Consider the following 27036-nt stretch of genomic DNA (forward strand, 5'->3'; position numbering starts at 1 on the left):
GCTATTTCATGTTATCCACCTCCTTCTCCCCATCCTCATCATCCACCACCACTAGATTACCAGGGTGAATGTGTTCTGTGATGCAACAGCCATGTTATTGTTTTGAAGGGTGTTTATGATGCCCAAAACAAAAATGTTGACACAGTATTTTGATGTGTACCCCCCCAGGGGGAGATGTTTGTCAGCCCATTCACTTAGTGTATGGTCAATACAGGTTTTTGAGACCTGCTCCTTTAAACTGGGAAGACATTTTTCGGAGACCATCCTCCACATCTCTTCCGACACCACCACTAGATCAACAGGGTGAACGTTTTCCGTGATGCAACAGCCACGTTAATTTTTTGAAGGGTGTTTATGATGCCCGCAACAAAAATGTTGACACAGTATGTTGATGTGTACCCCCAGGGGGAAATGTTTGTCAACGCATACATTTTGTGTATGGGCATTACAAGTATAGTAGACCCACTCCTTTCTAGTTTGAAATTTTTTTTATGAGGCCCTCCTCCACATTTCTTCCAAGGGGGATATAGGCAAACAAAATGGCAGTACCAAATAAAGATTAATGGGAACTTTGGTTTAATGTGGCCATCCAGTACATTGGTTCAAAGGGTTATTGGGGTGTGTGAAATGTTGGGAAAGGGCAGGCCTTGCATTCAATGCATTGGCAAACATTATGGCAGTAACAAATAAATAAGATTGGGAACTTTGGTTTAATGTGGCCATCCATTATGTTGATTAAAAGGGTTATTGGGGTGCGTGTATTCTTGGGGCAGGGCAGGCCTTGCATTCAGTGCATAGGCAAACAGTATGGCAGTACCAAATAAAGAATAATTGGAACTTTGGTTTCATGTGGCCATCCAGTATGTTGGTTCAAAGGGTTATTGGGGTGCTTCCACATTTTAGGCAAGCTACTACTCACTGTATACGCAATAACAGTATAAAACACACTCTGTTTAATAATGACAACAACAAAGCATAACCGACTGATGGCTCTCTAAGAATAGCGAGGGCTGACTGCTGGCCCTTTAAGAATAGTAAAGGCCACCTGATGGTCCTATAAAAATAAGCTTTATGACTTTCAGAGTTCCTCCTTCATAAATGAAACAGGATGTGTCTGATGATGTGTCACACACCACATGGCCAGCTGAGGTTGTAAAATGTTAAAATGACATTTCCCAGTGAATGCATTTGAAATGCTAAAGTTGAAAAACGCATCAAAAACGCTACGTGTGAACATAGGCCAAGTAGTGGAGGTACGTTTTCGTTTTGGGTTATTTTGCATTACATACAAATCATTACCCTCTAAAGAATATTCCTTAATATATTTCACAGGAAAATCCATTTTGGTTTCGTGTTTGTATGTTTTACTGTGCGCCTTTAAAAGTGGCGGAACACTATGACAACATTGTTCACAACAGTGACCTAGGAGTCAGAAATGCTTCCAGGGGTCTTCCCCAAGATGCTTCCATGTCATTTGAGCACTTTTCACATCAATTTCCAACGTTTTTAGACCCTAAAAAGACCCCCAGGGGGATCACAGCAAAAATACTCGGGTTTCCCATAGACTTACATTGGGCTCGTTGCTCGGGTTGAGTACCCAAGCATTCCAATTTGCTCGACCCGAGCAATGAGTACCCGAGCATTTTAGTCCTGGCTCGTCACTAATGGATGTCATTACCAAAAATCTGATATATTGACTCCTCAGATTACAGAATAGATTTCCGCTGGTCCAATGTCCAGTGCTTGTGTTATTCTTCACAAATAAGTCTGCTCTTCTTGTTTGCAATGCTATGTAGTGGCTTCTTTGCCGCAATTCAATGATAAAGGCCACGTTTCGAAGTCTAATCTGGACAGTTGATGTTAACTTTATCTGAGGAGCAATCAATTTGTTTCAGAGACCGGTAACTCTGATAAACCTATCCTCTGCAGCAAAGCTAATTCTTTGAATTCCTTTCCTATGGCTGTCACTAGGATACAAATTTATAGTTTTCATGACTGCGCTTGAAGACACCTTCAAGGTTCTAACAATTTTCTAGATTGTGTCACCTTGATATTTTATGGTATTGATTAGAATTGAGTGAATATGTTGAGAATCGATTGACGAATCTGAAATTGCCATATTTCTACCATATTCTTACCGTATTTGTGCCAAATTTATGTTTGATGATCAGTTCCAAACATATTCATTCATTCCTACTCCCAATGACTCCAATGACGCTCTGCTGTGGTCAGCGAAAATTGCAAAAACAATAAAAACAAAAGCAAAAATAAAAAAAACTTTACGAAGGCTGGGTCCTCTACAAATAAACTCTTAATGAGATAGATGTATTCATTTAAAGATATTCCAGATGACTACCTGATGAAGCAGCATGATAGAATGCCAAGGGGTTGTAAAGCTGTCATAAGAGTAAAAGGAGTTACTTTGATGTACCCAAGCTTAAACTCCTATTCCAGTTTATATCAATGCAAAAAAACTACCGCGATTCTGCACAATATAAATAGTGAGTGAATCCTGATTGACTAAAGACCGTCAACCACTAGAATTATTTTTACAAAATGCCACATAGAAAGAAGCACTGTTCAGAGTGTGGCACTTACTGGGATGAATGAGTTGCAACTTCCATCTTAGCACTGGATACTGGCAAAGTCTTAGTTGAGCAGGCGATGTATGTTGGAACCGTCTTCACATTAGTGTGCCTCCCTGGGGCTTGCAAAAGGTCTACAAATTCTGCATGCTGTGGCCTGAAAAGCTGCCGCTGAGTATCAAAGTAAGCAAGGGCGCGTGGCAGTGTGACGTCACAGGCACTGCATTACGGGCTCTGGATTTGCAAAAAACTGATGCGTTTTGAAGAAGACAAAGTTATTCTTCATCAAGGTATGGTCCACCCGAGTGAGCCACCTATTCATAGACTTGCTCCCTAGGATTGTGTATTAGTAACAGATGGGAGACCAAATCAAGGAAAAAGGGAAAACATATGGAATTCCATAGAGGATGAAGGATAGATAAAAAAGGCATATCTGGAGAATCCCAAATGAATCTATGTCAAATGAAAATCAATAAAAGCTATATGTTTATTGAAATACGTTTAAAATATTTTCAAGACAAAAAAGTACTCTGTATGAGTGGGACATTTATTGCAAATGGTGCTGCCTGCAAGTGTAACAACCTCCCTAACAATAAAAGGGGTGTGTTGACTAAATGCTGGTTTCCACTCCCATTTTATTGGAAATAGGTTCTTTCAACCCTGAGTAATTGGTGAAGAGCCCCCACGTAGATGTTTTTAATTTTCTAATTCCCTACAACAGGTGTAGCTAAAATAATGTTTAATAATTTTAATAATTTCTCATCATTTTAAATATCTATATTTATCATGTATTTTATTTAGAATATGTGCAATATCAGTCTGTGAGTCGAAGAGGCAATTATTCACACTGATGCAGACGATTTAGAGAGATTGTTACACTTGCTGGCTGCACCTTTTGCTATACAATTGATACGTTTCACTAAGGCTATTAACTTCAGTGATTTGAAACAAAGAAGTTTGCTCCAGCACACTATGTGTTAAAAGGGGTTAATTGCCTATTTTAATGGCTGGGTTTTTGTGTACAACCACAAAGCAGGTGGGAGGTTGTCCACCTTATCTGCACCAAAGGGTAGGCATTCAGTGTTAAGTGTGCCTGCAGAGGTAACTCCAGAAAAGTGTTTGTGTTTATCCTAACCTGTATCTCATGTTTTTGCTAACCCTGAGTGGGTGGATCCTCACTACCACAAGGTGTGTGCTTCGTGTTACCACTTTGTTTTGGTTTCCTGTTTTTGCCCAAAGGGTTTTTTTTTTTACTTCACCATGGTTTAAGTTTATGCCGCATACATAATAAACCTTTGAAGATCTTATAGAGACAGTGTTCCCATGTCTACCTCTGTGAAAAGCAAAATGAGCCAATCTACTTGAACATACACACAATTGACTCAGCTGATGTTAAGAGGAGACAGCGGAATAGACTTCTGCCAGATTCCTCAACTTGTCTCCTCCATCAACACAGGATTGAGTATGCTGAAACTTTACTTCCCCGCCATGTCAAATTCACAGATCCCTGAAATCTGGATAAATGCCGCTTTAAGATGCTGGACATCCTTAAAAATTGCAAAAAAAAACTCCAAAATGCCCAATCCATCTGTCACTTGATATCAGTCATTTGGGATAAGTTGACCAGTTTGGAAGATAACCCGGTATCAGGCTGCGCTGCTGTAATGAAGAATCATTAGGATCAAGATGAGTTGAAGGTTTTTATTCCCACAATGCTTTTCAATGCTGGACTAGCGTCTTTTTCAAGTGAAAAAAAAAACAATTGCACCTATCCTGTGTATAAGTGGAACTTTTGTATTTTGGATAATGGTTTTAGGAATATACCTGGTTAGAAATAGAAATACAAAGTCCATCTATTTTTTCTGTGCAGCTTTATAACACATATCCATCTGTGATGCGCTGGTTTACGAGTGTGGCTGAAAAGGTGCTCCAAAACCTAAAAGAAATGCACGCATTCATTCGAGAGACCTTCACCAACCAGAGGGAACAACTGGATGTAAATGACCAGAGGAATCTTATCGACTCGTTCTTGGTGAAACAACGAGAGGTACTAAAATACGTATTGTTATATGTGTGATAGATCTGAGCTTGTCGTCTGGGATAATTCATGTTGAAAACACAATTTAGTTTTATTTGATATAGGACTGCAGGAATTACAGATTACAGGAAAAGGAAAGAGTAACTGTTGTAATCATTTTTATTTCATAGATCAATAGTACACATGAAAATCTGTAAAATATCTTATATTACATATGTGTACTGGGTATGCCAGTCTCCACTTCCTTCCCCTGAGGCTGTTGCCCTCTGTTGTGCTCCACAATGGGTTTTCAAGTTGCCCGGCATGGATCAATGACATCATCTACCTAAACTTATTTAAGGCCCATTGACACACACACCTGTGTCTTGGCCCTTACACTCCTAGTCCTATGTTAGGTGTGATCCACCATCTGGCTGCTTGTGTTCAGTGTTTGTTGTTCAATTCATTCTTCCTGAATTCCACTTCATCCATTGTGCTGGTCCCAAGATTCCTGGTGAGCCTTTACATTTCTCACTGCCCAAAGGCCTTCTTGCTTGATGCATCAACATCGGGGGTTCATGTGCTAACCCGGACCAGAGGCTTAGAGGATCCACCTCACCTGGTGAGCTGTAAAAAGAACCTGTAAGGTACCCCGTGCCCCCAGAACCAGAAGTAGTTGTGTCTACATATGTAAATACTCTTCCTAACAGTCCCTTTGTTACATCACACATAAACAGATCTTTAAAAAATGTATTTCTACAGTCCGTTTCTGATATGTAAATGAGGCCTTTGACTAGTCGATGGGGCGTTAACCCCTACCGAATACAGACTTTACGATATATGAGAGGGAAAGATCAGTCCAGGTAGAAGCAAATGTCTCTGGTAAGATGGTAAAGGGAACCTGTCAGACTAGTCGTCTCACTTACAAGTGTCGGCATCATCATTAGCGCTATACATACTTCGCGCATGCACGCAACTTCTTTCCATCACTGCATTGATTCTCTCAAGCCGGGTGCATGGGTGCCAACTTCAGAGAGGTGCACTGCACATGATCGGAAGTGCAGAAAATTTACGATCATGTGCAGTGCTCCTCTGTAAAGCCGGCACACATACACCCGACTTCAGAGGATCAATGCATTGAGTTTAAAAGAGCTGCATGCATGAGTGAGGTATGTAATGCACTAGCGATGATGTGGGTGCTTCTTGTTAGGCGTCGGATTCCTGGCACTGCACAGCGGGAATCCAGAGCCAGACATCCTGCGGTCTCTCATTCTCCTCCGACTGCTCAGACTCCTGCTCAGCAATCATGGCGAGCCAGGCATTCCCCTCAAACTCGTTCTGTGAGCGTGGATGTTGCTGCCACCTCTGGTGCAGCAATGGTAGCACAACCTGCTTTGCAGGGAACTGCTCCAGAGGCTAAGTCCTCGTGCCGTGCTACTGGGCATGCCCGCAACTTGTCCTCTCAGTGGAGAGCAGGGGTCACTTGTGCAGGTCCTATGTCGGAACTGATTGGGCCTTCCCAAAGTACTGGAAGGTCCCGGAAGCGCATGGCTATAAAAAACCCGCATGGCGGCTCGGCCATGCGCTAGTGTAGCATATTATTCTGTGTGTGTATGGTGATGGATGTATGGACTGGTGACTGACTCATTATGATCCCCTCTCTTGGTTATTACAAATGGTGACAGTGAGTTGGATTAGTCAGTCCCAGGTTGTGGCAAGCTGCACTCCACTTGCTCCACGCCTACACTAGCGTCCGTCGGCGCCCGGTTCTCGGCACCGACGCTTGCGGCTCCCTCTGCCGCTGTGCTGTAGTAACAGCAACTGTTGGTGCTCGCAGCTGCGACGCCATACGCAGGCCTCTGTGACGCTAACAGGGCCAGCGCCTTTTCTTTAGCGTTTGGGTGACGTTAACCCGAGCGCAATTCCGCACCTACTAGGTGCATCTGCCATTGTCCAGCAGCGGTCTTGTCACCTACCGCACGGTGGACCCCGGGCGGCGAACGCACCTACTATTATTTATATTTGGTGCGTTCCGCCATCCATAACATTACACTAGCGCCAGGGTCTGGCTGGCAATGGCAGACGTGCAGCAGCTGCAGCGCTACATTCGGCAGCTGGAGAGCAGGTTGGCGGCTATTGAGAGCACCAACTCAGCTGCGAATGCTGCGCTAGCTGCTGCTCAGACAGTCGCTGAGGCTGTCTCACGTGCGCCCACACTTTTTCCCTTGCCGACAATGTCTCGCCTCCCGCTCCCCGATAAGTTTTCGGGTGATAGTGCCTCCTGTAGGGGATTCGTTAGTCAGTGCTCCATTGAGCTGGAGTTGCTGGCTGCATGGTTTCCTACAGAGTGGGCTAAGGTGGGGTTTATTGTCTCCCTGTTGTCTGGCCGGTCATTACAGTGGGCCACGCCATTGTGGGAACGTGATGATCCCGTGGTCCAGGGAGCTGCTCAGTTCCTCGCGGCTCTGAAGCAAGTCTTCTTGGGACCACGAGTCACACACGATACGGCTCTCCAACTGTTATCCTTAACACACGGGTCACTTTCGGTTAGCCATCATGCTGTCCGGTTTCGGACACTGGCTTCCGAATTAGAGTGGCCGGACAAAGTGTTGGTCCCGGTGGTTTGGAGAGGCCTGGCTGAGCACGTAAAAGATGCCCTAGCTACTAGGGAAATTCCCACAAGTCTGGAGGAGTTGATCGCCGTTTCCACCCGCATTGATCTCCGCTTCACGGAGCGCGGGTTGGAACGAGCGCAATCCAGACGTAGGGTTAATTTGGCTGCCACCTTTACCAAGCCGCTGATATACCCCGCACAGGAGCTCCCTTCCTTTGAGCCTATGGAAGTGTCTCGCACCGGCACTAAGTCGCGTCCGATGCGAAGCTCTGTGCGCTGTTATCAGTGCCCACGGTTTGGCCACTCGGCTGGCACATGCCCTCAGCGGCCGAAAAGACGACCACGTTCAGTGGCCGTAGGTGGTGGTCAATCCAATGTGGGGCACTTTTCACCCAAACCGGTGTTCCGGGGTACTTTAGATAGTGGGTCCTCCACCTGGGAGGCAGAGGTCACCCTGGATTCCGGGGCCGAGGGGAACTTTATGTCCTCGACTTTTGCCCAGAGACACGCTATCCCTCTGGTGTTACTCTCCCAACCTCTGACCATTAGGGTGGTAAATGGGGCACCGTTACCGTCTCAGGTGACCCATCAGACAGCCCCACTCGGACTCTCTATTTCACCCTCACATCAGGAGACTCTGTCCCTGCTTATTATGCCCAATGGCATCGATCAGGTGCTCCTCGGAGTTCCCTGGCTTCGTTGCCACTCCCCCCATATTGACTGGGCTTCGGGGAGGATACTGAGCTGGGGCAAGGACTGTGAGGGAAGCTGCCTGAGGGGCAGCGTTAAGGTGGCTTCCACTGAAGTGCCTGCGGATCTCTCCCCGCTCCCCAAACCCTACCACCAGTACGCGGACGTCTTCTCTAAGAAGTCTGCGGAGATGCTCCCGCCGCACCGTTCCTATGATTGCCCGATTGATCTCCTGCCAGGCACAGAGCCTCCCCGAGCCTTACCCATTATCACTCCCTGAGACAGAGGCTATGTCCCAAGATATCCGGGAGAACCTGGCTAGGGGTTTCATCAGAAAATCTGTGTCACCGGCTGGTGCAGGGTTCTTCTTCGTACAGAAGAAGAACGGAGAGTTACGCCCTGGCATTGACTACCGAGGTCTCAATACTATCACAGTTAAAAACAAATACCCCCTACCGTTGATCTCGGAGTTATTTGACAGGTTGCGGGGGGCCCGGATCTTTACTAAATTAGATCTGCGGGGTGCATACAACCTGATCCGCATTCGCGAAGGAGACGAATGAAAGACAGCTTTTAATACCAGGGATGGCCATTACGAATACCTGGTTATGCCCTTTGGCCTTTTGTAATGCGCCAGCTGTCTTCCAAGATTTTGTCAACGACGTCTTCCGCGACATGCTCTCTACCTCGGTGGTGGTCTGTCTGGATGACATACTCATCTTTTCGCCAGATTTGACCACCCACCGGAGAGACGTCTGCAGAGTCTTCGACCATCTGCGGGCGAACTCGCTATTTGCCAAGCTGGAGAAGTGCCAGTTTGAGCAGGAGTCCTTGCCGTTCCTGGGCTATATCATCTCGGCCCAGGGGCTGGCCATGGATCCTGCCAAACTACAAGCGGTAATGGACTGGCAGGAACCCCATTCCCTCAAAGCGGTGCAGTGCTTTTTGGGGTTTGTGAATTACTACCGCCAGTTCATACCACACTTTTCCACACTGGTGGCTCCTTTGGTTGCTCTCACCAAGAAGGGAGCTAACCCCAATGCTTGGTCAGAACATGTCTCCAAGGCCTTCTCGGCTATAAAATCACATTTTGCTGGCGCTCCCATATTACATCGTCCCGATGTGGATAAGCCGTTTATCCTTGAGGTAGACGCTTCTTCCGTCGGTGCAGGAGCAGTCCTTTATCAAAAGGATGCTCAAGGTCGGAAGCATCCCTGCTTCTTCTATTCCAAAACCTTCTCACCAGCGGAGAAAAACTACTCCATCGGCGACAGGGAACTGCTAGCCATGAAGTTGGCTTTTTCTGAGTGCAGACATCTCCTGGAGGGAGCCCGGTTTCCATTTCAGGTATATATGGACCATAAAAACCTGGTCTATCTACAGACGGCCCAATGCCTGAATTCCCGTCAGGCCAGGTGGTCGCTCTTCTTCTCCCGATTCCGCTTCACCCTCCATTACCTCTCTGGAGAAAAGAACGTCCGTGTGGATGCTCTCTCACGTTCAGTGGTCTCAGCGGAAGAAGGAGAAGCTGAGCCTCGGTTAATTCTCCCGCCGGAGAGTTTTACGACCGTGGCTCCAGTTGCTCTCGAGTCGGTACCACCGGGCAAGACCTTGGTGCCTCCTCAGCTACGGCCGGAGGTCCTCGCCTGGGCACATGCCTCCAGGGTGGGTGGCCATTTTGGTAATAAACGGACCGCCGAACTCCTGGCATGGTCATATTGGTGGCCACATATGGCTCGAGATGTCAAAGAATACGTGCAAGCATGTGTTTCGTGTGCTCGGAACAGACCCTCTAGACAGAGGCCGGCGGGGCTGTTGTTTCCCCTGCCAGTGGCGGATAGACCTTGGGAGATGGTTGGCATGGATTTCCTAGTTGGCCTGCCCAAGTCTGGTGGCAGTGCGGTCATCTGGGTGGTCACCGACCATTTTTCCAAAATGGTGCATCTGGTGCCACTCGCACACCTGCCTTCCGCTCGAGGTCTGGCCACCTTGTTCATTAAGCACGTATTCCGTTTACATGGCATGCCGGACAAAATCGTGAGTGACCGCGGTCCCCAATTTGCGTCTCGGTTTTGGAGGGAGCTCTGCAGTTTACTCAGCATCGAGCTAAATCTATCCTCCGCTTACCATCCCGAGACGAATGGCTTGGTCGAGAGAGCCAATCAGACCTTGGTCACCTATTTACGGCATTTTGTCTCTGCCAGGCAGGATGACTGGGCATCCTTGCTACCTTGGGCTGAATTTGCCCTAAACAATGCGGTGGCTGATTCCACTGGTCAGACGCCCTTTCTCCTAAACTATGGTCAACATCCACGCGTCCCTGTCCCAATGCCTGTGTCCTCCACCGACTCCAGGGTGGCAGACTGGGCAGTGGAGGCCCGGGACATTTGGGATCGCACTCAGGTTGCTATCCGGGCATCTAAAGAAAGGATGAGAGTGTCCGCCGACATGCATCGGCGGCCCGCGCCAAGCTTCTCCCCTGGCGACATGGTATGGCTCTCCACCCAAAACATTAAACTCTGGGTCGAGTCTCCCAAGTTCGCACCACGATACATTGGAACATTCAAGGTCCTCGAGCGACTTAGCTCGGTGGTCTACCGCCTGGCTCTTCCTCCACATTTGGCCATTTCGGACGTGTTCCATGTGTCCCTCCTCAAACAAGTTCACATGGTCCGGTTTTCTGAGTCATCTGCCGGGTCATCAGACTTATCGTCTGGTGAGTTTGAGGTTAACGCCATCGTGGGGCGCAGGTTTGTCCATGGCAAAAAATTTTATTTGGTGGACTGGAAGGGTCATGGGCCCGAGGCTCGGACCTGGGAGCCGGTGGAAAACATTCATGCACCGCTCCTGATCGCGGCCTTTGAGCGCAGTGAGGCTCAGAGGGGGGGGGCCTAGGAGGGGGGTAATGTTAGGCGTCAGATTCCTGGCACTGCACAGCGGGAATCCAGAGCCAGACATCCTGCGGTCTCTCATTCTCCTCCGACCGCTCAGACTCCTGCTCAGCAATCACGGCGAGCCAGGCATTCCCCTCAGACTCGTTCTGTGAGCCTGGATGTTGCTGCCACCTCTGGTGCAGCAATGGTAGCGCAACCTGCTTTGCAGGGAACTGCTCCAGAGGCTAAGTCCTCGTGCCGTGCTACAGGGCATGCCCGTAACTTGTCCTCTCAGTGGAGAGCAGGGGTCACATGTGCAGGTCCTATGTCGGATCTGATTGGTCCTTCCCAAAGTACTGGAAGGTCCCGGAAGCGCATGGCTATAAAAAGCCTGCATGGCAGCTCGGCCATGCGCTAGTGTAGCATATTATTCTGTGTGTGTATGGTGATGGATGTATGGACTGGTGACTGACTCATTATGATCCCCTCCCTTGGTTATTACGAATGGTGACAGTGAGTTGGATTAGTCAGTCCCAGGTTGTGGCAAGCTGCACGCCACTTGCTCCATGCCTACACTAGCGTCCGTCGGCACCCGGTTCTCGGCGGCTCCCTCTGCCACTGTGCTGTAGTAACAGCAACTGTTGGTGTTGGCGGCTGCAACGCCATACGCAGGCCTCTGTGACGCTAACAGGGCCAGCGTCTTTTCTTTAGCGTTCGGGTGACGTTAACCCGAGCGCAATTCCGCACCTACTAGGTGCATCTGCCATTGTCTAGCAGCGGTCTTGTCACCTACCGCACGGTGGACCCCGGGCGGCGAACGCACCTACTATTATTTATATTTGGTGCGTTCCGCCGTCCATAACACTTCTAAGCCATGTTATCATGCTAAGTAAGTCAACAGTCTGGCAGGTCCCCTTTAACATCTTACCACAGACATTTGCTTCTGTCTCTACCTGGACTGTTCTTTCCCTGCCATATATTACAAAATCTATATTTGGTATGAGATGATGGCTAGTGCTTATAAAATCTTATGGAGGGGTGAGGTGTAGGAGAAAGGTGGAGCTGGAGGCAGACAGAGACATTGTGCTGCAAGGTTTCTTGAAACAACAGTTACAGTTCTCCATAGAATTTTGTGAGCACTAACTGCCATCTCCTATCTCGTTAATGGGAAAGTCTGTATTCATTGATTACAGATTTAACCTATGAAATGATAATTTTTAGAATGAATGATCAGTCATGGAAGAAAAAAGAAGCTTATTTTTCTGAAAATATATATTAAAAAGTTTCTTATCTGAACATGTACTATTGATTTGTGAAGAAAAATTAAAATGATGGTTACACATTAAATAACCTCTGTCCTTCCCAGTTTTACTTAGGCAACAAGCTTAACTCATGACTAACTGAGCTACTGCAGTGTCCAGATGGTTCAGCAATCTTCAGACACAGCGCACACAGCAAACGGAGCTGAGAATGAGCAGAACATAAAGAGATACAGTGAGAACAAATTCCGGTGTGAGAGCCAAAACCTCACAATTTAAAAAGCCAGTCTGTCTTCACAAATCTACTCTGCTACAACAACACCTCATTGTAAAACATTATCCATTTCCTAGTTAAGCTTTTCTAAATACACAGACTATATTATTTACCTGTTTTTAGTTCTCTTCACATTTGTATTAGTGATTTGTTTGCAGCTTTCAGTGAAAATTCCATCAGTATTGACATGAAAAACAGTAATCCATGATGCGATATTTTTTCATCAAAACTTTGCTTTTCATTTAGTCCAATATTTAAAAAGTAACTCATTTTTTTGTTTAATTATTGATCAGCCTTTTCAAAGTTTATTAATCTTTGTAATACAGTCTATTTCCTTATTTTGTTTTCTACCTGCTCAAAAACTATGCTGAAAGTGCTGTTATAACTGCCTAGTTCATGCTCTTTTAGAAGCTCCTTTGAATTGCTGCTCTTGGAAGAATCCATATCCAAAGCAAAATAAAGTAATTGAGTATGTTAAAAAAATCAGAACACTGAAAAGGCTGATAAAAAAAAAGTTCAATTACTCTTTAAAGGCTTTAGACACCAGTGACATGGAAATAATTATTTTTATATACTTTAGTGGTCATCTCTATTTAGTAAAATTGCACTAAGCTTCAGTCTGCATTTCCATTTCTTCATTAGTTTTCAGACCCCCTGATATGCAGTTTAAGTCTCTTCTCTTGTATCCAGCGGCTAATCTAATTAGAGTCAAACAGTTCGCAATTGAATATTGTAGTCTGCTGAGCATCACCTAAGTGCAGCACTTGAGTGTACTGCAATGAATTAGATAAGAATTGGAATAATTTAAAGTAACTGAATTCATAGTCACAGTAAAGAATGTTTCTGTTTCTTAACCCTATCACCCCTATAGTCCTTCACTTACTACTTATCCCCCTAATCCCTGCACCTAGTAATGAACTGGTCATCTCTCTCTCCATTGATTGATCATAGATTTCCCACCTTTTCTATCCTTATAGCCATTCATCTAGCCCCCGCTTCCCCAGTCCCTTTTACAGGAACTCTATTGAACTCTCGCTCTGTCTGCAACAAACTTTCCTACATCCATGATCTTTTCATTACTAATGCATCACAGAAAACTAGCTCATCGCATCTGATACAGCTTTTCCAGGTGCACTTATGGTGGATTCCACATTTCCCACACTACCGCCCAAGGAGCAAAGATCGTGGAGTTGGTTTTCTCCTGTCAGATAACTGCTCCTTTGCAAAAATTACACAGCTGCCCTCCGCTACTCTCCCTACTTTTATCAAGCATTCTACGCACATCTACTCCCTTCCGAACCCCTTGACCAGCCACCACCTTCTTCGGTCACTTCACTACCTGGTTACTTTATATCCTTTCCATTGTCATTCTCACTATCATCATAGTTGACAGCAACATCCCCATTGACAAATCCCACTCAGCTGTCTGTAAGCTTTTATCTATCACTTCCTCCTTTGGCCTCCCTCAATGTTCTTCCACAGCCACTCACAAAGAGGGTCACACACTGGACCTAATTTTCCCATATCTTTGTTTCCTATCTAACCTCTCTAACTTACCTCTCCTTTCTGACCACAACCTACTACCATACCCTTCTCTTTCCGCTCTAGGTGTACAATTCCCACTTTACAAACTTTCAGACACTGCTGCAGAAATCTCAAACACCTTGATATACACTCACTCTCTGAATCCCTTCTCCCTCTTGCAAATATAACTTCCTTACACAATGCAGATGCTGTTACCACTTTATATAACACCACAACAACTGCAGCTCTCAAATGTGTTGACCCCCTCACACATACCAAAGCTTGTACAATCATCAGGCAGCCTTGGCATACCAGCTTGCCTAAAGAACTTAGATGGGCTTCCAGTGTTGCTGACATGGAAAAGATCCCATTCCAAACAGCACTTCATCACATTCAAGCAGTAACTCACTACTTTTAAATCCACACTCACTGCAGGAAAACAAACATACTTCTCATCTCTCATATCCTCCCTATCTCACACCCCTAAACAGCTATTCAATACTTTCAATTGTCTCCTCCATCCTCAAACACCCTATCCCTCTCTTTTCATCTCAGCTGAAGACTTTGCCTCATTCTTCAAGAAGAAGATTGATAACATCAGACAAAGCTTTTACCTAAACTCTCCATATCCCCTTCTAATAAGTATTCAGTTCTACTCCTCCAAAACCAGCTTCTCTGCCATTATGGAAGATCAATTATCCTCTTTACTCTCCAGATCACATCTCACCACCTGTGTACTTGACCCGATCCCGTCACACCTCATCCGAAAACTCACCTCAGTCTTAATCCCAACCCTAACCCATCTCTTCAATCTGTCACCAACAACTGGTATCTTCCCCTCATTCTTCAAACATGCCTCGATCACACCCTTCCTCAAAAAGCCCTCTCTTGACCCCTCTGTCTGGCTATCTCCTCATATCACTTCTCTCATATGCCTCAAAACAACTGGAACAACACATCCATTTTGAGCTAAACTCCCACTTCTACTACCACTCCCTCTCCAGCCACTTACAATCTGGCTTCCGACCACATCATTCCTTTTAAATTGCCCTGCATAAAGTCACCAATGACCAACTACCTGCCAAATTCAAGCAGCGCTATTTTGTCCTTCTCATCCTGCACCTGTCCTCTGACTTTGTCACAGTGGACCATTCCCTCTTACCACAGATTCTCTGATCTCTTGGCATCACAAACTTGGCCCTATCTTGGATTTTCTCATACCTTACAGATCGGACATTTAAAATCTCCCACTCACATGCCACCTCATCTCTCCCCCTCTCTGTCGGGGTCCCACAAGGTTCAGTTCTTGGACCTCTGCTCTTCTTCATCTACACCTTTGGTCTGGGACAGCTCATAGAGTCCCACTGCTTTCAGTATCAAATCTATGCTGATGACACACAGAATTAACTGGTCGCGATATTAACTCCTTACTAACCAGAATCGCGCAACATCTGTCCACTAATTCATCTTACTTTGCTAGATTTCTAAAATGTAAAACAAGAATAAAACAGAATTCATTATCTTTCTTCCATTTCACTCAATGCCCCAATAGACCTATTCATCAAAGTCAATGGCTGTTCTCTCTCCCCAGTCCCGCAAACTCACTGCCTTTGGGTAATCCTTGAGTCTGATCTCTCCTTCAAACCACATATCCAACCCCTTTACACTTTCTGCCCACGCTAACTCAAAATATTTCCTGAATCTGCACATTCCTTAATGAAGAATCTGCAAAAACACGAGTGTATGCTCTCATCATCTTCCGCCTTGACTACTACAACCTCCTGCTTTGCGACCTACTCTCTAACACTCTCGTACCCCTCCAATCTAACTCTACTGCTTGACTAATCGACATACCCCCTGTTATTCCCCGGCCTCTCCTCTCTGTAAATCCCTTCACTGGCTCACCATTGACTCCAGTTGAAAACCCAAACCATGGCATACAAAGCCATCCACAACCTGTCTCCTCCAAAGATCTGTGACATAGTCTCTCGGTACTTACCTGCAGGCAACCTCCGATCCTCACAAGATCCCATTCTCCACTACCCCCTTATCTCCTCTTTACACAATTGCATACAAGATTTTTCATGTTCATTCTCACTATTCTGGAATGCCCTATCCCACCATATTAGACTGGAAAGGAACCTAATATCTACCTCTTCCAATAAGCGTACAACCTGCAGTAACCATCGTTACCACTGCATGACAAGTTCTACCCTCACCTACTGTATCCTCACTAATCCCTTGTAGACTGAGCCCTGGCTGGGGAGGGTTCTCTCTTCCACTGATACTAGTTGTTAACTCATTTTGTTCAAGATTATAGTTCTTTTTTTATTATGTATACCCCTTTTCACATGTAAAGCGCCATGGAATAAATGGTGCTTGTTCTGACTCCGGCATTTAATCCAATATTTGAATGTCTGTCTGGAAATATACTGTTATTTGCTGTAATGTATAGAATGTACAGGTTTCTATATATTTTACTGATTTCTGTATCTTTGGCTCCATCTACTGACCAAAGTCATAACTGCATGTTATTATGCGTTGTACTTCCTGAATTTTCTTTCCCTCCATTCTCAGTGCATTTTGGGATAGCTTGCAAAGCACCCTGGTAAGTTTGCAAAGCATTGTGGTTAAGTCCAACCCCCATTATTCCCTCCAGTCTTCCATTTTCTCTCAAGCCTGCTTCCTGTGAACATCTCATTTCTCTACTCCCCCTTGCGTCAGCATCGCTGGTATGTAAACATGCTTCGTGTATATAATTTCTGTCTTAGATCAGTCTGTTTAGTTAGCTCTCCCCCACTCAGCTAGCAGTGCAGATAATATATGCTATGTATATTACAGTATGAATTCCTATGAACCCAGTACTGATTGTATCTATATGTTTTAATTGTAGTTTCACTACATCAATATACCCTACGTTCAATAAAACACAGATTCACCCTACAGTCTCCTTATTGGACCCCCGGTATAACGGTTTAACTGCCTGTATAAGCTACATGAATTCCGATTCTGTTAGGGACGGCGGAACACACTAAATATAAAATAACGGAAAGCGCGTTTGCCGCCCGGGGTTCACCGTGCAGGAGGTGTTAATCTGCTGCTAAGTAATGGCAGACGTGCATTGACCGTCACCCGGTGTGCACTGGGTGGACTCTGTTAGCTTCACAGAGATGCCTTAAGGCATTAACATAAATACTGAGCCTGTTGGACTCACAGGTCTCAGAGAAGTGCACGCACAGTATATGGTCACAGGAGCTGCCTAGGAAGAGGGTCAGAGTCCTTCTAGACCTACTGTGCATGCGGCGTCGCAACTGTGGATGCCAAGAGGAGCTGCAGACAGCAGCGTGGCGAGAGACACTGCCGCTATTCAACAATGCCTGGTAGCAGGCGCACTGTCGGATGCTAGCACTGTGGAAGATGCTTATTGAGGCTTGTAGCTTGCCACTGGCTGGCGCTGACTCTAAACCTAGGTCCCTATACACACTCGTAATATCAGAGGGAGGGGATCTTAATGAGTCATTCGCAGGTTCATGCATCCATCATCATTCACACAGTAGCAACTAAAGTCTATACTAGCTCATGGCCGAGCGGCCATGCGAACCTTTTATAGCCAGAACCTTCCGGAAGCTTCCAGATCCCTGACATGGACCAATCAGATCTGGAGAAGGATGTGGACATGTGACTCTCGATCTCCAATGGGAGATCGTCTTGTGAGCATGCTCAGTGGAGCGACAGAAGGACTTGGCCTCTGGAGCGATTTGCTGCTGAGCAGCCTGCATTGCTATTGCTGACCCAAAGGTGGCAGCAACAGCCAGACCCACAGAGCAGGTCTGGGCAGAGCGTCTGGGATGCCGAGACTGTTGAGCAAACTCCTCTGTGGTCGATAGATAATGGGAGACTGCAGAAAGTGAGGCTCTGGATTCCTGTTGAGCTGCTGTAGGAACCCGACGCCTAACATTATGCCCCCTCCTAGGGCCCCCTGAGCCTTCCAATCCACTAAAGAAATTTTTGCCACGTACCACCTTGTGTCCCACAGAGGCATAGGCCTCAGACTTGTCTGAAGACAAGTCTGATGTCCCGGCAGATGACTCGGAAAACCGGGACATGTGAACAGGTTTGAGAAGGGACACGTGGAAGGCGTCAGAGATGGCTAAGTCACCAGGGGCAAAAGTAGGAGCGAGGTGCCGATGTGTGTCAGAGAGCGTCTTCATTCTCTCTTTAGAGGCATGAGTGGCATGCGAGGTGCAACCCAAACTGTCGCGAACCTCCATTGCCCGGTCTGCCACCGGCAAGGGATACAGTAACCCAGCCGGCCTCTGTTTAGATGAGCTGCTCCGAGCACAAGAGGCGCTTGCCTGAATGTATTTTTTAGTGTCCCGAGCCCTGTGCGTCCACCAATAAGACCTTGCCAGGAGTTTTGTGGTCCGCTTGTAGCCAAAGTGACCACCCACCCTGGACACGTGTGCCCACGCGATAACCTTGGAGCGCAGGTGAGGCGGGACAAAGGTCTTGCCCGGCGGCACTTACGCGAGGGCGACCAGAGCCCCAGTCCTCAGATTCCCAGTAGGGGACGTGGAAAGATCCACAGGCACCTCCACAGAGGCTACTTGGACGCTGCCCCCCATGCACCTTCCCACAGAGTCTTTGCTCCATCCCAGTATTTTCCCCTAGGACCAGTCTATATGAGGGGAATGGCAACGGAGCCAGGGAACCCCGAGGAGCACCTGATCGATGCCCTCTGGCATAATGAGCAAGGACAGCGTCTCCTGATGGGATGGTGGAATTGAGAGCCTAAGGGGTGCTGTTTGGTGGGTAATCTGGGATGACAAGGTCAACCCATTTACCACCCTGATGGGCACTGGGTGAGGAAGTGATACCAACGGGATAGCGTGCTGTTGGGTGAAGGACGAGGACATAAAGTTCCCTTCTGCCCCGGAATCCACTGTGACCTGTACCTCCCAGGAGGAATCACCGCTATCTAACGTCCCTTGGAGAGCTGGTTTGGGGGAGAAGGTCTCCATAGCGAATAGACTCCCACCAATTACCAGTGGACACGTTCGTTTTTTCGGCCGCTGCAAACACCTGTTAGCCAGGTGACCAGACTGTTGACACTGGTTACAGCGTGTGGAGTTTTGTGCCGGACGCGTCTTGAGACTGGTGCGGGACACCTCCATCGGCTCTGGAGGTAAACTCTCCAGCATGGGAGGTTCTAGAGGTTCAAAGAGGTTGGGAGCCAAGCTAACCTTCCGTCTGGATTGAGTACGCTCCAGTCCGCGCTCTGAAAAACGGAGATCGATGCAGGTGGAAATGGCAATCAGCTCCTCCAGACTTACAGGAACCTCCCTGGTAGATAGATCATCCTTAACATGCTCTGCTAAACCTCTCCAGAACACAGGGATAAGGGTTTTATCAGGCCATTCCAGCTCGGAAGCCAGTGTCCGGAAACGGACGGCGTACTGGCTGACCGAGAGGGATCCCTGTGTTAACGCTATTAGCTGGAGAGAGGAGTCGTGAGTGACCCGTGGCCCCAAAAAGACTTGCTTTAGGGATGTGAGGAACTGAGCAGCGCTCAGAACCACGGGGTCATCACGCTCCCACAGCGGCGTGGCCCATTCTAACGTCCTAACGCCCTGCCCGACAAGAGGGAGACGATAAACCTCACCTTAGCCCGCTGTGTAGGGAATCGCGCGGCCAGTAACTTAAGCTGGATAGAGCACTGGCTCACGAAACCCCTGCAGGAAGCGCTGTCACCAGAAAATTTATCGGGCAACGGGAGGCGAGATATTGTTGGCACAGGCGTGGATGTGTGCACACGCAAGACAGCCTCTGCAACTGCCTGTGCAGCGGCCATTGTAGCATTCGCAGCTGAGGTGGAGCTCTCGATAGCCACCAACCTGCCCTCCAGCTGCCGAATGTACCGCTGTAGCTGCTGCAGGTCCGCCATTACTAGCCAGACCCTGGCGCTAGTATAATGTTAGGGACGGCGGAACGCACTAAATATAAAATAACGGAAAGTGTGTTTGCTGCCTGGGGTCCACCGTGCAGGAGGTGTTAATCTGCTGCTAAGTAAAGGCAGACGTGCTATATGGCGGTATATCACACAAGGGTTGAACGTCACCCGGTGTGCACTGGGCGCACTCTGTTAGCTTCACAGAGATGCCTTAAGGCATTAACATAAATACTGAGCCTGTTGGACTCACAGGTCTCAGAGAAGTGCACGCACAGTATATGGTCACAGGAGCTGCCTAGGAAGAGGGTCAGAGTCTGTCTAGACCTACTGTGCGTGCGGCATCGCAACTGGGGACACCAAGAGGAGCTGCAGACAGCAGCGCGGTGAGAGACACTGCCGCTATTCGACAATGCCCGGTAGCAGGCACACTCTCGGACTCTAGCACTGTGGAAGATGCTTATTGTGGCTTGCAGCTTGCCACTGGCTGGTGCTGACTCTAAACCTAAGTCCCTATACACACTAGTAATATCAGAGGGAGGGGATCTTAATGAGTCATTCGCAGGTTCATGCATCCATCATCATTCACACAGTAGCAACTAAAGTCTATACTAGGGCATGGCCGAGCGGCCATGCGAACCTTTTATAGCCAGAACCTTCCGGAAGCTTCCAGATCCCTGACATGGACCAATCAGATCTGGAGAAGGACGTGGACATGTGACTCTCGATCTCCAATGGGAGATCGTCTCGTGAGCATGCTCAGTGGAGCGACAGAAGGACTAAGCCTCTGGAGCGATTTGCTGCTGAGCAGCCTGCATTGCTATTGCTGAACCAAAGGTGGCAGCAACAGCCAGACCCACAGAGCAGGTCCGGGCAGAGCATTTGGGACGCCGAGACTGCTGAGCAAACTCCTCTGCGGTCGATAGATAATGGGAGATGGCAGAATATGAGGCTCTGGATTCCTGTTGAGCCGCTGCAGGAACCCGACGCCTAACAGGTTCATTTATTGAGGACAGAACAGTGAAGCAGCAGCTCTCCAGCTAGTGGGAATACAGAGAAGACTTTTTCATCTTGCAGGGCCGCAGTAAAACAGCAGCTAGCCAGCTAGTGGGAACTCAGAGATAGAAGAGTCTTCCATCCTGCAGAGGCCAGTTACACAGCGCCATCCAGCTAGTGCAATTCAGGGAAAAGACAACCCTTCATCCAGCTTGCAGGAACTAGGGAAACTGAAGAAGTCCACCTAGTGCGATTCAAGTCACCGGATACACAGAGACTAATACAGCTACAGCAATCTCTGCGCAGCCAAGCATTCCTCCAAGACACCATGTCCCACAAATCACACAGGACGAAATCTGCCACATCCGTCTCCTCAAAGACTGTATCCATGAGCAGCGCGGTTGCCATTGCCCACGCAAATGCTGAAGCTGCCAAAATGTGAGCAAGCTATGCTGAAGAAGAGATGCAACTTAAATTAGAGAAAGCACGCATAGATAATGAGAGAGCCGATCAAGAGAGATGGTCACGCATAGAGAGAGAGGATCAAGAAAGAAGGTTACGATTAGAAAGAGATGACACAGAGAGACGGTTCTGCTTAGAAAGAGATCAGCAAGAGAGAAAGATGCAGTTAGAGAAGGCACGTGTGGATGCCGCCCTAGAGAGCCTAGCAGTAAAAAGAAAAGCTGTCACAGCACTAGCCGAGGCAGAATCACTAGAAGCCGCACAAAACCCTGAGCTGCATAGCCGTAGCAGTGCATCAAGACTGAAGTTGCCACTCCAAGATGCACCACAACGCACATCTCAGTGTGTAAATTAACTTCCTGACACAAACTATAACCAAGAACACAACACATCCAGTGAAGCGAGTGAGAGTCATCATGAGGCTCAGCTCCAGGAAAATGTGGAACAAAACAAATATGCTAATGACTACCTTGCCCCTCATCAGGTAACCAACGTGAATCACCTTGCTGACACACCACACGTGAGACCGAAGCAATATGACACCAGCTTGCGCCACCCTGAGGATACTAACAGGTATTGGCGAACCTCACATCACTATCAAGGAGACCCATCACCAGTGTACTCTGCTGACAACCGGTTCACAACAGAATTTGCTAAGTTCTTCACACAGCATGATCTGGTTGCCAAGGGACTCATGAAATTCACTGACCACGCTGAAGATTACAGAGCTTGGAAAGCTTCCTTCCAAAATGTCACTAGAGACTTGGGGCTACAACACAGAGAAGAGATAGACCTCTTAGTCAAATACCTAGGAGAAGAGTCAGTCAAATATGCAGTAAGGATCAGATACATTAGCATAAACCAGCCTCAAATTGGCCTCAAAGAGATCTGGAGGAGGCTGAATGAGTGTTACAGCTCAGCAGAGGTCATAGAGAGAGCCTTGTTCAAAAGAATTGATGACTTTCCTAAAATATCTAACAAAGGTCTCCCAAAACTTAGAGAGCTAGGTGGCCTGCTACAAGAGGTCCTAGTTGCCAAATGTGAAGGTGACCTACAAGGACTTGCATACCTTGACACAGCCAAAGGTGTTAACCCTATAGTCCAAAAGTTGCCCTACAATCTACAGGAGTGGTGGCTCACATGTGGTTCCACGTACATATACAAACACAGTGCTCCATTTCCTCCCTTCTCCTTTTTGTAGACTTTATACACGAACAAGCGACAATCACGAATGATCCCAGCTTTGACTTTGCAATGTCATATGCCGCACCGTCACCGGCTGCAAATCCACGCAGAACATCAGTGGCAGTGCACAAGACTTAAGTTTCTTCTGCAAGTTCAAGTTACAGATCTCCAGGCTGCTCTCAATCAGAGACAAAGGTACAAGAACCTGACAAGCAGTGCCCGCTTCATCAGAAGCCTCATCCTCTCCTGAAATGCAGAGCCCTCAGCGGAAAAAATCTATGCCAGATCGCAGAAGCTTCCTGAAAGAGAACAGTATCTGCTACAAGTGCTGCTCATCCAACACTCATCTCGCCAAGGATTGTAAGGTTAGTGTAAAATGCACAGAATGTGGCACCACAGATCATAACACTGACCTACACCCTGGCCCAGGGCACAGAACATGCCAGCTGACAGTGAGCATGGCGGGGAGGAGAGAGATCATTTCACAATGTACGGAAGTCTGTAAAGGGACAAAAGACAGTAGGTCTTGTTCTAAAATATGCCTCATCAGATTGTACCCAAAGGGTGATAGAGGCAAATCTGTGAGACTGTATGCTATCTTGGATGATCAAAGTAAGCGATCCCTGGCTAGAACAACATTCTTTGACCTATTCAACATCAAAGGACCAAGCACTCCTTACTCATTAAAGACATGTGCAGGTACTGTGACAACAGCAGGTATGAAAGCCACTGACTACCAAATTGAGTCCTTAGATGGACAATTCTGCTTACCACTACTTACAATCATCGAGTGTAATCAGATCCCAGACAACAGATCTGAAATCCCTACACCAGATGTGGCAATCCATCATGCTCACTTGAAACGCATAGCACACCTTATACCAGAACTCGACCCTCAGGCACAGATAATACTGGTGTTGGGAAGAGATATCCTACAGGTTCATAAAGTGAGAAGTCATGTCAATGGACTCCACAATGCTCCCTATGCCCAAAGGCTAGACCTAGGATGGGTCATAATAGGAAATGTATGCTTGGGACATATGCACACACCATCTTCTGTGACAAGCATGCTGACAAATACATTGGAGAAAGGACGCCCATATCTGTTTCAACCTTGCAACAACTAGTTCCATGTCAAGGAACTACCACACAGCATTCAACTACCCAGCCATTTAATAGACTTTACTCATGACAGCAGTATGGTGTCAGGAAGCTATGAGGATCAGTTAGGGTGCACAGTCTTCCAGAGAACTAAGCAAGACAACCAAGTAGCAATGTCGGTAGAGGATAAGTTGTTCTTAGAGGTAATGGACAAAGGACTCGTAAAAGATTAGACCAACAGCTGGGTTGCACCTCTCCCCTTCAGAACCCACAGACCACGTCTACCAAACAACAGAAATCAGGCATTAAAACTTTTCTCCTCTCTTAAACATAATCTGCAAAAGAAACCAGAGATGAAAAATCACTTTTTCTCCTTCATCTCAAAGATATTTGAGAACTGCAATGCAGAACTAGCTCCCACACTCAAAGACTCTGAGGAATGTTGGTTCCTACCCATGTTTGGAGTATACCACCCTAAGAAACTTTGCCAGATTAGAGTGGTGTTTGACTCCAGTGCTAAGTTTGATGATGTCTCCCCTTATGATGTTCTACTGACAGGACCAGACTTCAATAACGAACTGCTGGGAGTACTTATGCGCTTCCATAGGGATTCCATTGCCTTCATCGCTGACATCCAGCAAATGTTCCATTGTTTCTTTGTGAGAGAGAGAGACCGGAATTTCCTAAGATTCTTCTGGTACAGAGACAATGATCCTACTAAAGAAGTCACAGAGTACCACATGAGAGTGCACATCTTTGGCAATACCCCTTCACCTGCAGTCGCCAGTTATGGATTCAAAAGGTCAGCTCAAGAAAGAGACACAGAATACGGATCAGATGTCAGACAATTCATAGAAAAAGACTTTTATGTGGATGACTGTCTGAAAGCCATGCCTTCAAATTAGACTGCCATCAGTCTTCTCAGGAGAGCCCAAGAGATGCTTGCTTGCTCCAACCTCAGGCTTCACAAAATAGCCTCAAACAGCCAAGAACTCATGAAAGCATTCCCTTCACAAGACTTGTGTAATGGTTTCATTCCCACAGACCAAAATTCTGCAGATCATGCAACTAGAGCAGTTGACGCAAGTCGACTGAGAAGGACAACATGGCTCTCAGGACCAAAACTATTGTACACTGAGGAACGTTTTCCAGACACCTTTGAACTTGTGAGAGAGTACTCAGATGTTGAAATCTTCCCTCAGGTGTCCACACTTCATACAATGACTTCTGCTATTCAGCTTGGATCCCACAGATTTGACAGATTTTCAAGTTGGAAGTCACTTCTTCGAGTCATTACCTGCCTGACTCATATAGCTCGCTCATTCAAGATCACCAGAGCTTGTGACACAGAAAAATGTAAAGGTTGGCATCTCTGTAAAAACACTTATGTTACCTCCGACTTGGAATCTTCAAGAAACCATATCATCTCCACTGTTCAGAGAGAAAACTACTCTGTAGAAATCCAGTGTCTCATTAACAAAGCTCCAATACCAGCGAGCAGCACTGAGAAAACTCGACCCATTCATCGACAACAACGGTCGGCTGAGAGTAGAAGGCCGACTCAAAGAAGCTAAAATGGAGTTTGAGGAGAAATTCCCTCTTATCATTCCTGGAAAATGTCATGTTACCTACTTAATCATGCAACACTTCCACAATCTGGTCAAACACCAAGGAAGACTATTCACAGAAGGAGCCATCAGAACTGCTGGCCTGTGGTTTGTCAATGCAAAGAGACTCATCAGTAGTGTCATCTACAAATGCATTACCTGCTGTAAGCTTCGTGGTTGGACTTATACCCAAAAGATGGCTGACCTACCAGCAGACAGACTCAGCCCAGACCCTCCTTTTACCAGCGTTGGTCTTGATGTGTTTGGACCTTGGTCAGTTGTTACTTGTCACACGAGAGGCGGGGAAGCTAATAATAAACGTTGGACCATCATGTTTACCTGTCTGTCAATCAGAGCCGTCTACATAGAGCTGATTGAGTCACTTGACATTTCAAACTTCATCAATGCTTTGAGACGTTTCATTGCCATCCGTGGTCCTATCAAACATATACAGTCATGGCCAAAAGTTTTGAGAATGACACAAATATTATATTTTCACATGATCTGCTGCCCTCTGGTTTTTATGTGTGTTTGTCAGATGTTTTTATCACATACAGAAATATAATTGCAATCATATTATGAGTAACAAAAGGTTATATTGACAGTTAGAATGAGTTAATGCAGCAAGTCAATATTTTCAGTGTTGACCCTTCTTCTTCAGGACCTCAGCAATTCTCCCTGGCATGCTCTCAATCAACTTCTGGATCAAATCCTGACTGATAGCAGTCCATTCTTGCAAAATCAATGCTTTTATTTTGTCTGAATTTGAAGGTTTTTGTTTGTCCACCCGTCTCTTGATGATTGACCACAAGTTCTCAAAGGGATTAAGATCTGGGGAGTTTCCAGGCCATGGTCCCAAAATCTCTATGTTTTGTTCCCTGAGCCATTTAGTTATCACCTTTGCTTTATGGCAAGGTGCTCCATCATGTTGAAAAAGGCATTGTTGATCACCAAACTGCTCTTGGACGGTTGGGAGAAGTTGCTCTTGGAGGACATTTTGGTACCATTCTTTATTCATGGCTGTGTTTTTAGGCAAGACTGAGAGAGAGCCCATTCCCTTGGCTGAGAAGCAACCCCACACATGAATGGTTTCAGGATGCTTGACAGTTGGCATGAGACAAGACTGGTGGTAGCGCTCACCTGGTCTTCTCCGAATAAGCCGTTTTCCAGATGTCCCAAACAATTGAAAAGGGGATTCATCAGAGAAAATGACTTTACCCTAGTCCTCAGCAGTCCACTCCCTGTACCTCTTGCAGAATATCAGTCTGTCCATGATGTTTTTTCTGGAGAGAAGTGGCTTCTTTGCTGCCCTCCTTGAGACCAGGCCTTGCTCCAAGAGTCTCCGCCTCACAGTGCGTGCAGATGCACTCACACCTGCCTGCTGCCATTCCTGAGCAAGCTCTGCACTGCTGGTAGCCCGATCCGCAGCTGAAACACTTTTAAGAGACGGTCCTGGCGCGTGCTGGTCTTTCTTGGGCGCCCTGGAGCCTTTTTGGCAACAAGGGAACCTCTCTCCTTGAAGTTCTTGATGATGCGATAGATTGTTGACTGAGGTGCAATCTTTCTAGCTGCAATACTCTTCCCTGTTAGGCCATTTTTGTGCAGTGCAATGATGACTGCACGTGTTTCTTTAGAGATAACCATGGTTAACAGAAGAGAAACAATGATGCCAAGCACCAGCCTCCTTTTAAAGTGTCCAGTGGAGTCATTCTTACTTAATCATGACAGATTGATCTCCAGCCCTGTCCTCATCAACACCCACACCTGTGTTAATGGAGCAATCACTGAAACGATGTTAGCTGGTCCTTTTAAGGCAGGGCTGCAATGATGTTGAAATGTGTTTTGGGGAATAAAGTTAATTTTCTAGGCAAATATTGACTTTGCAAGTAATTGCTGTTAAGC

At 46.7% G+C, this 27036-nt stretch overlaps 1 protein-coding gene across 1 annotated transcript in view; it reads left to right on the forward strand.

Annotated features, from left to right (window-relative positions):
• The window catches only part of LOC141098588 (cytochrome P450 2K1-like), a 157414-nt gene that overhangs the window by 75485 nt on the left and 54893 nt on the right, over nucleotides 1-27036 (forward strand). The window contains exon 6 of the mRNA XM_073586500.1: nucleotides 4456-4632. Within this exon, the coding sequence (XP_073442601.1) occupies nucleotides 4456-4632 (177 nt within the window). The remainder of the gene's footprint in view (nucleotides 1-4455; nucleotides 4633-27036) is intronic.

This window comes from Dendrobates tinctorius, unplaced genomic scaffold (genome assembly GCF_039654945.1).
Source record: "Dendrobates tinctorius isolate UK_male_01 unplaced genomic scaffold, ASM3965494v1 ptg000093l, whole genome shotgun sequence".
Taxonomy (NCBI): domain Eukaryota; kingdom Metazoa; phylum Chordata; class Amphibia; order Anura; family Dendrobatidae; genus Dendrobates; species Dendrobates tinctorius.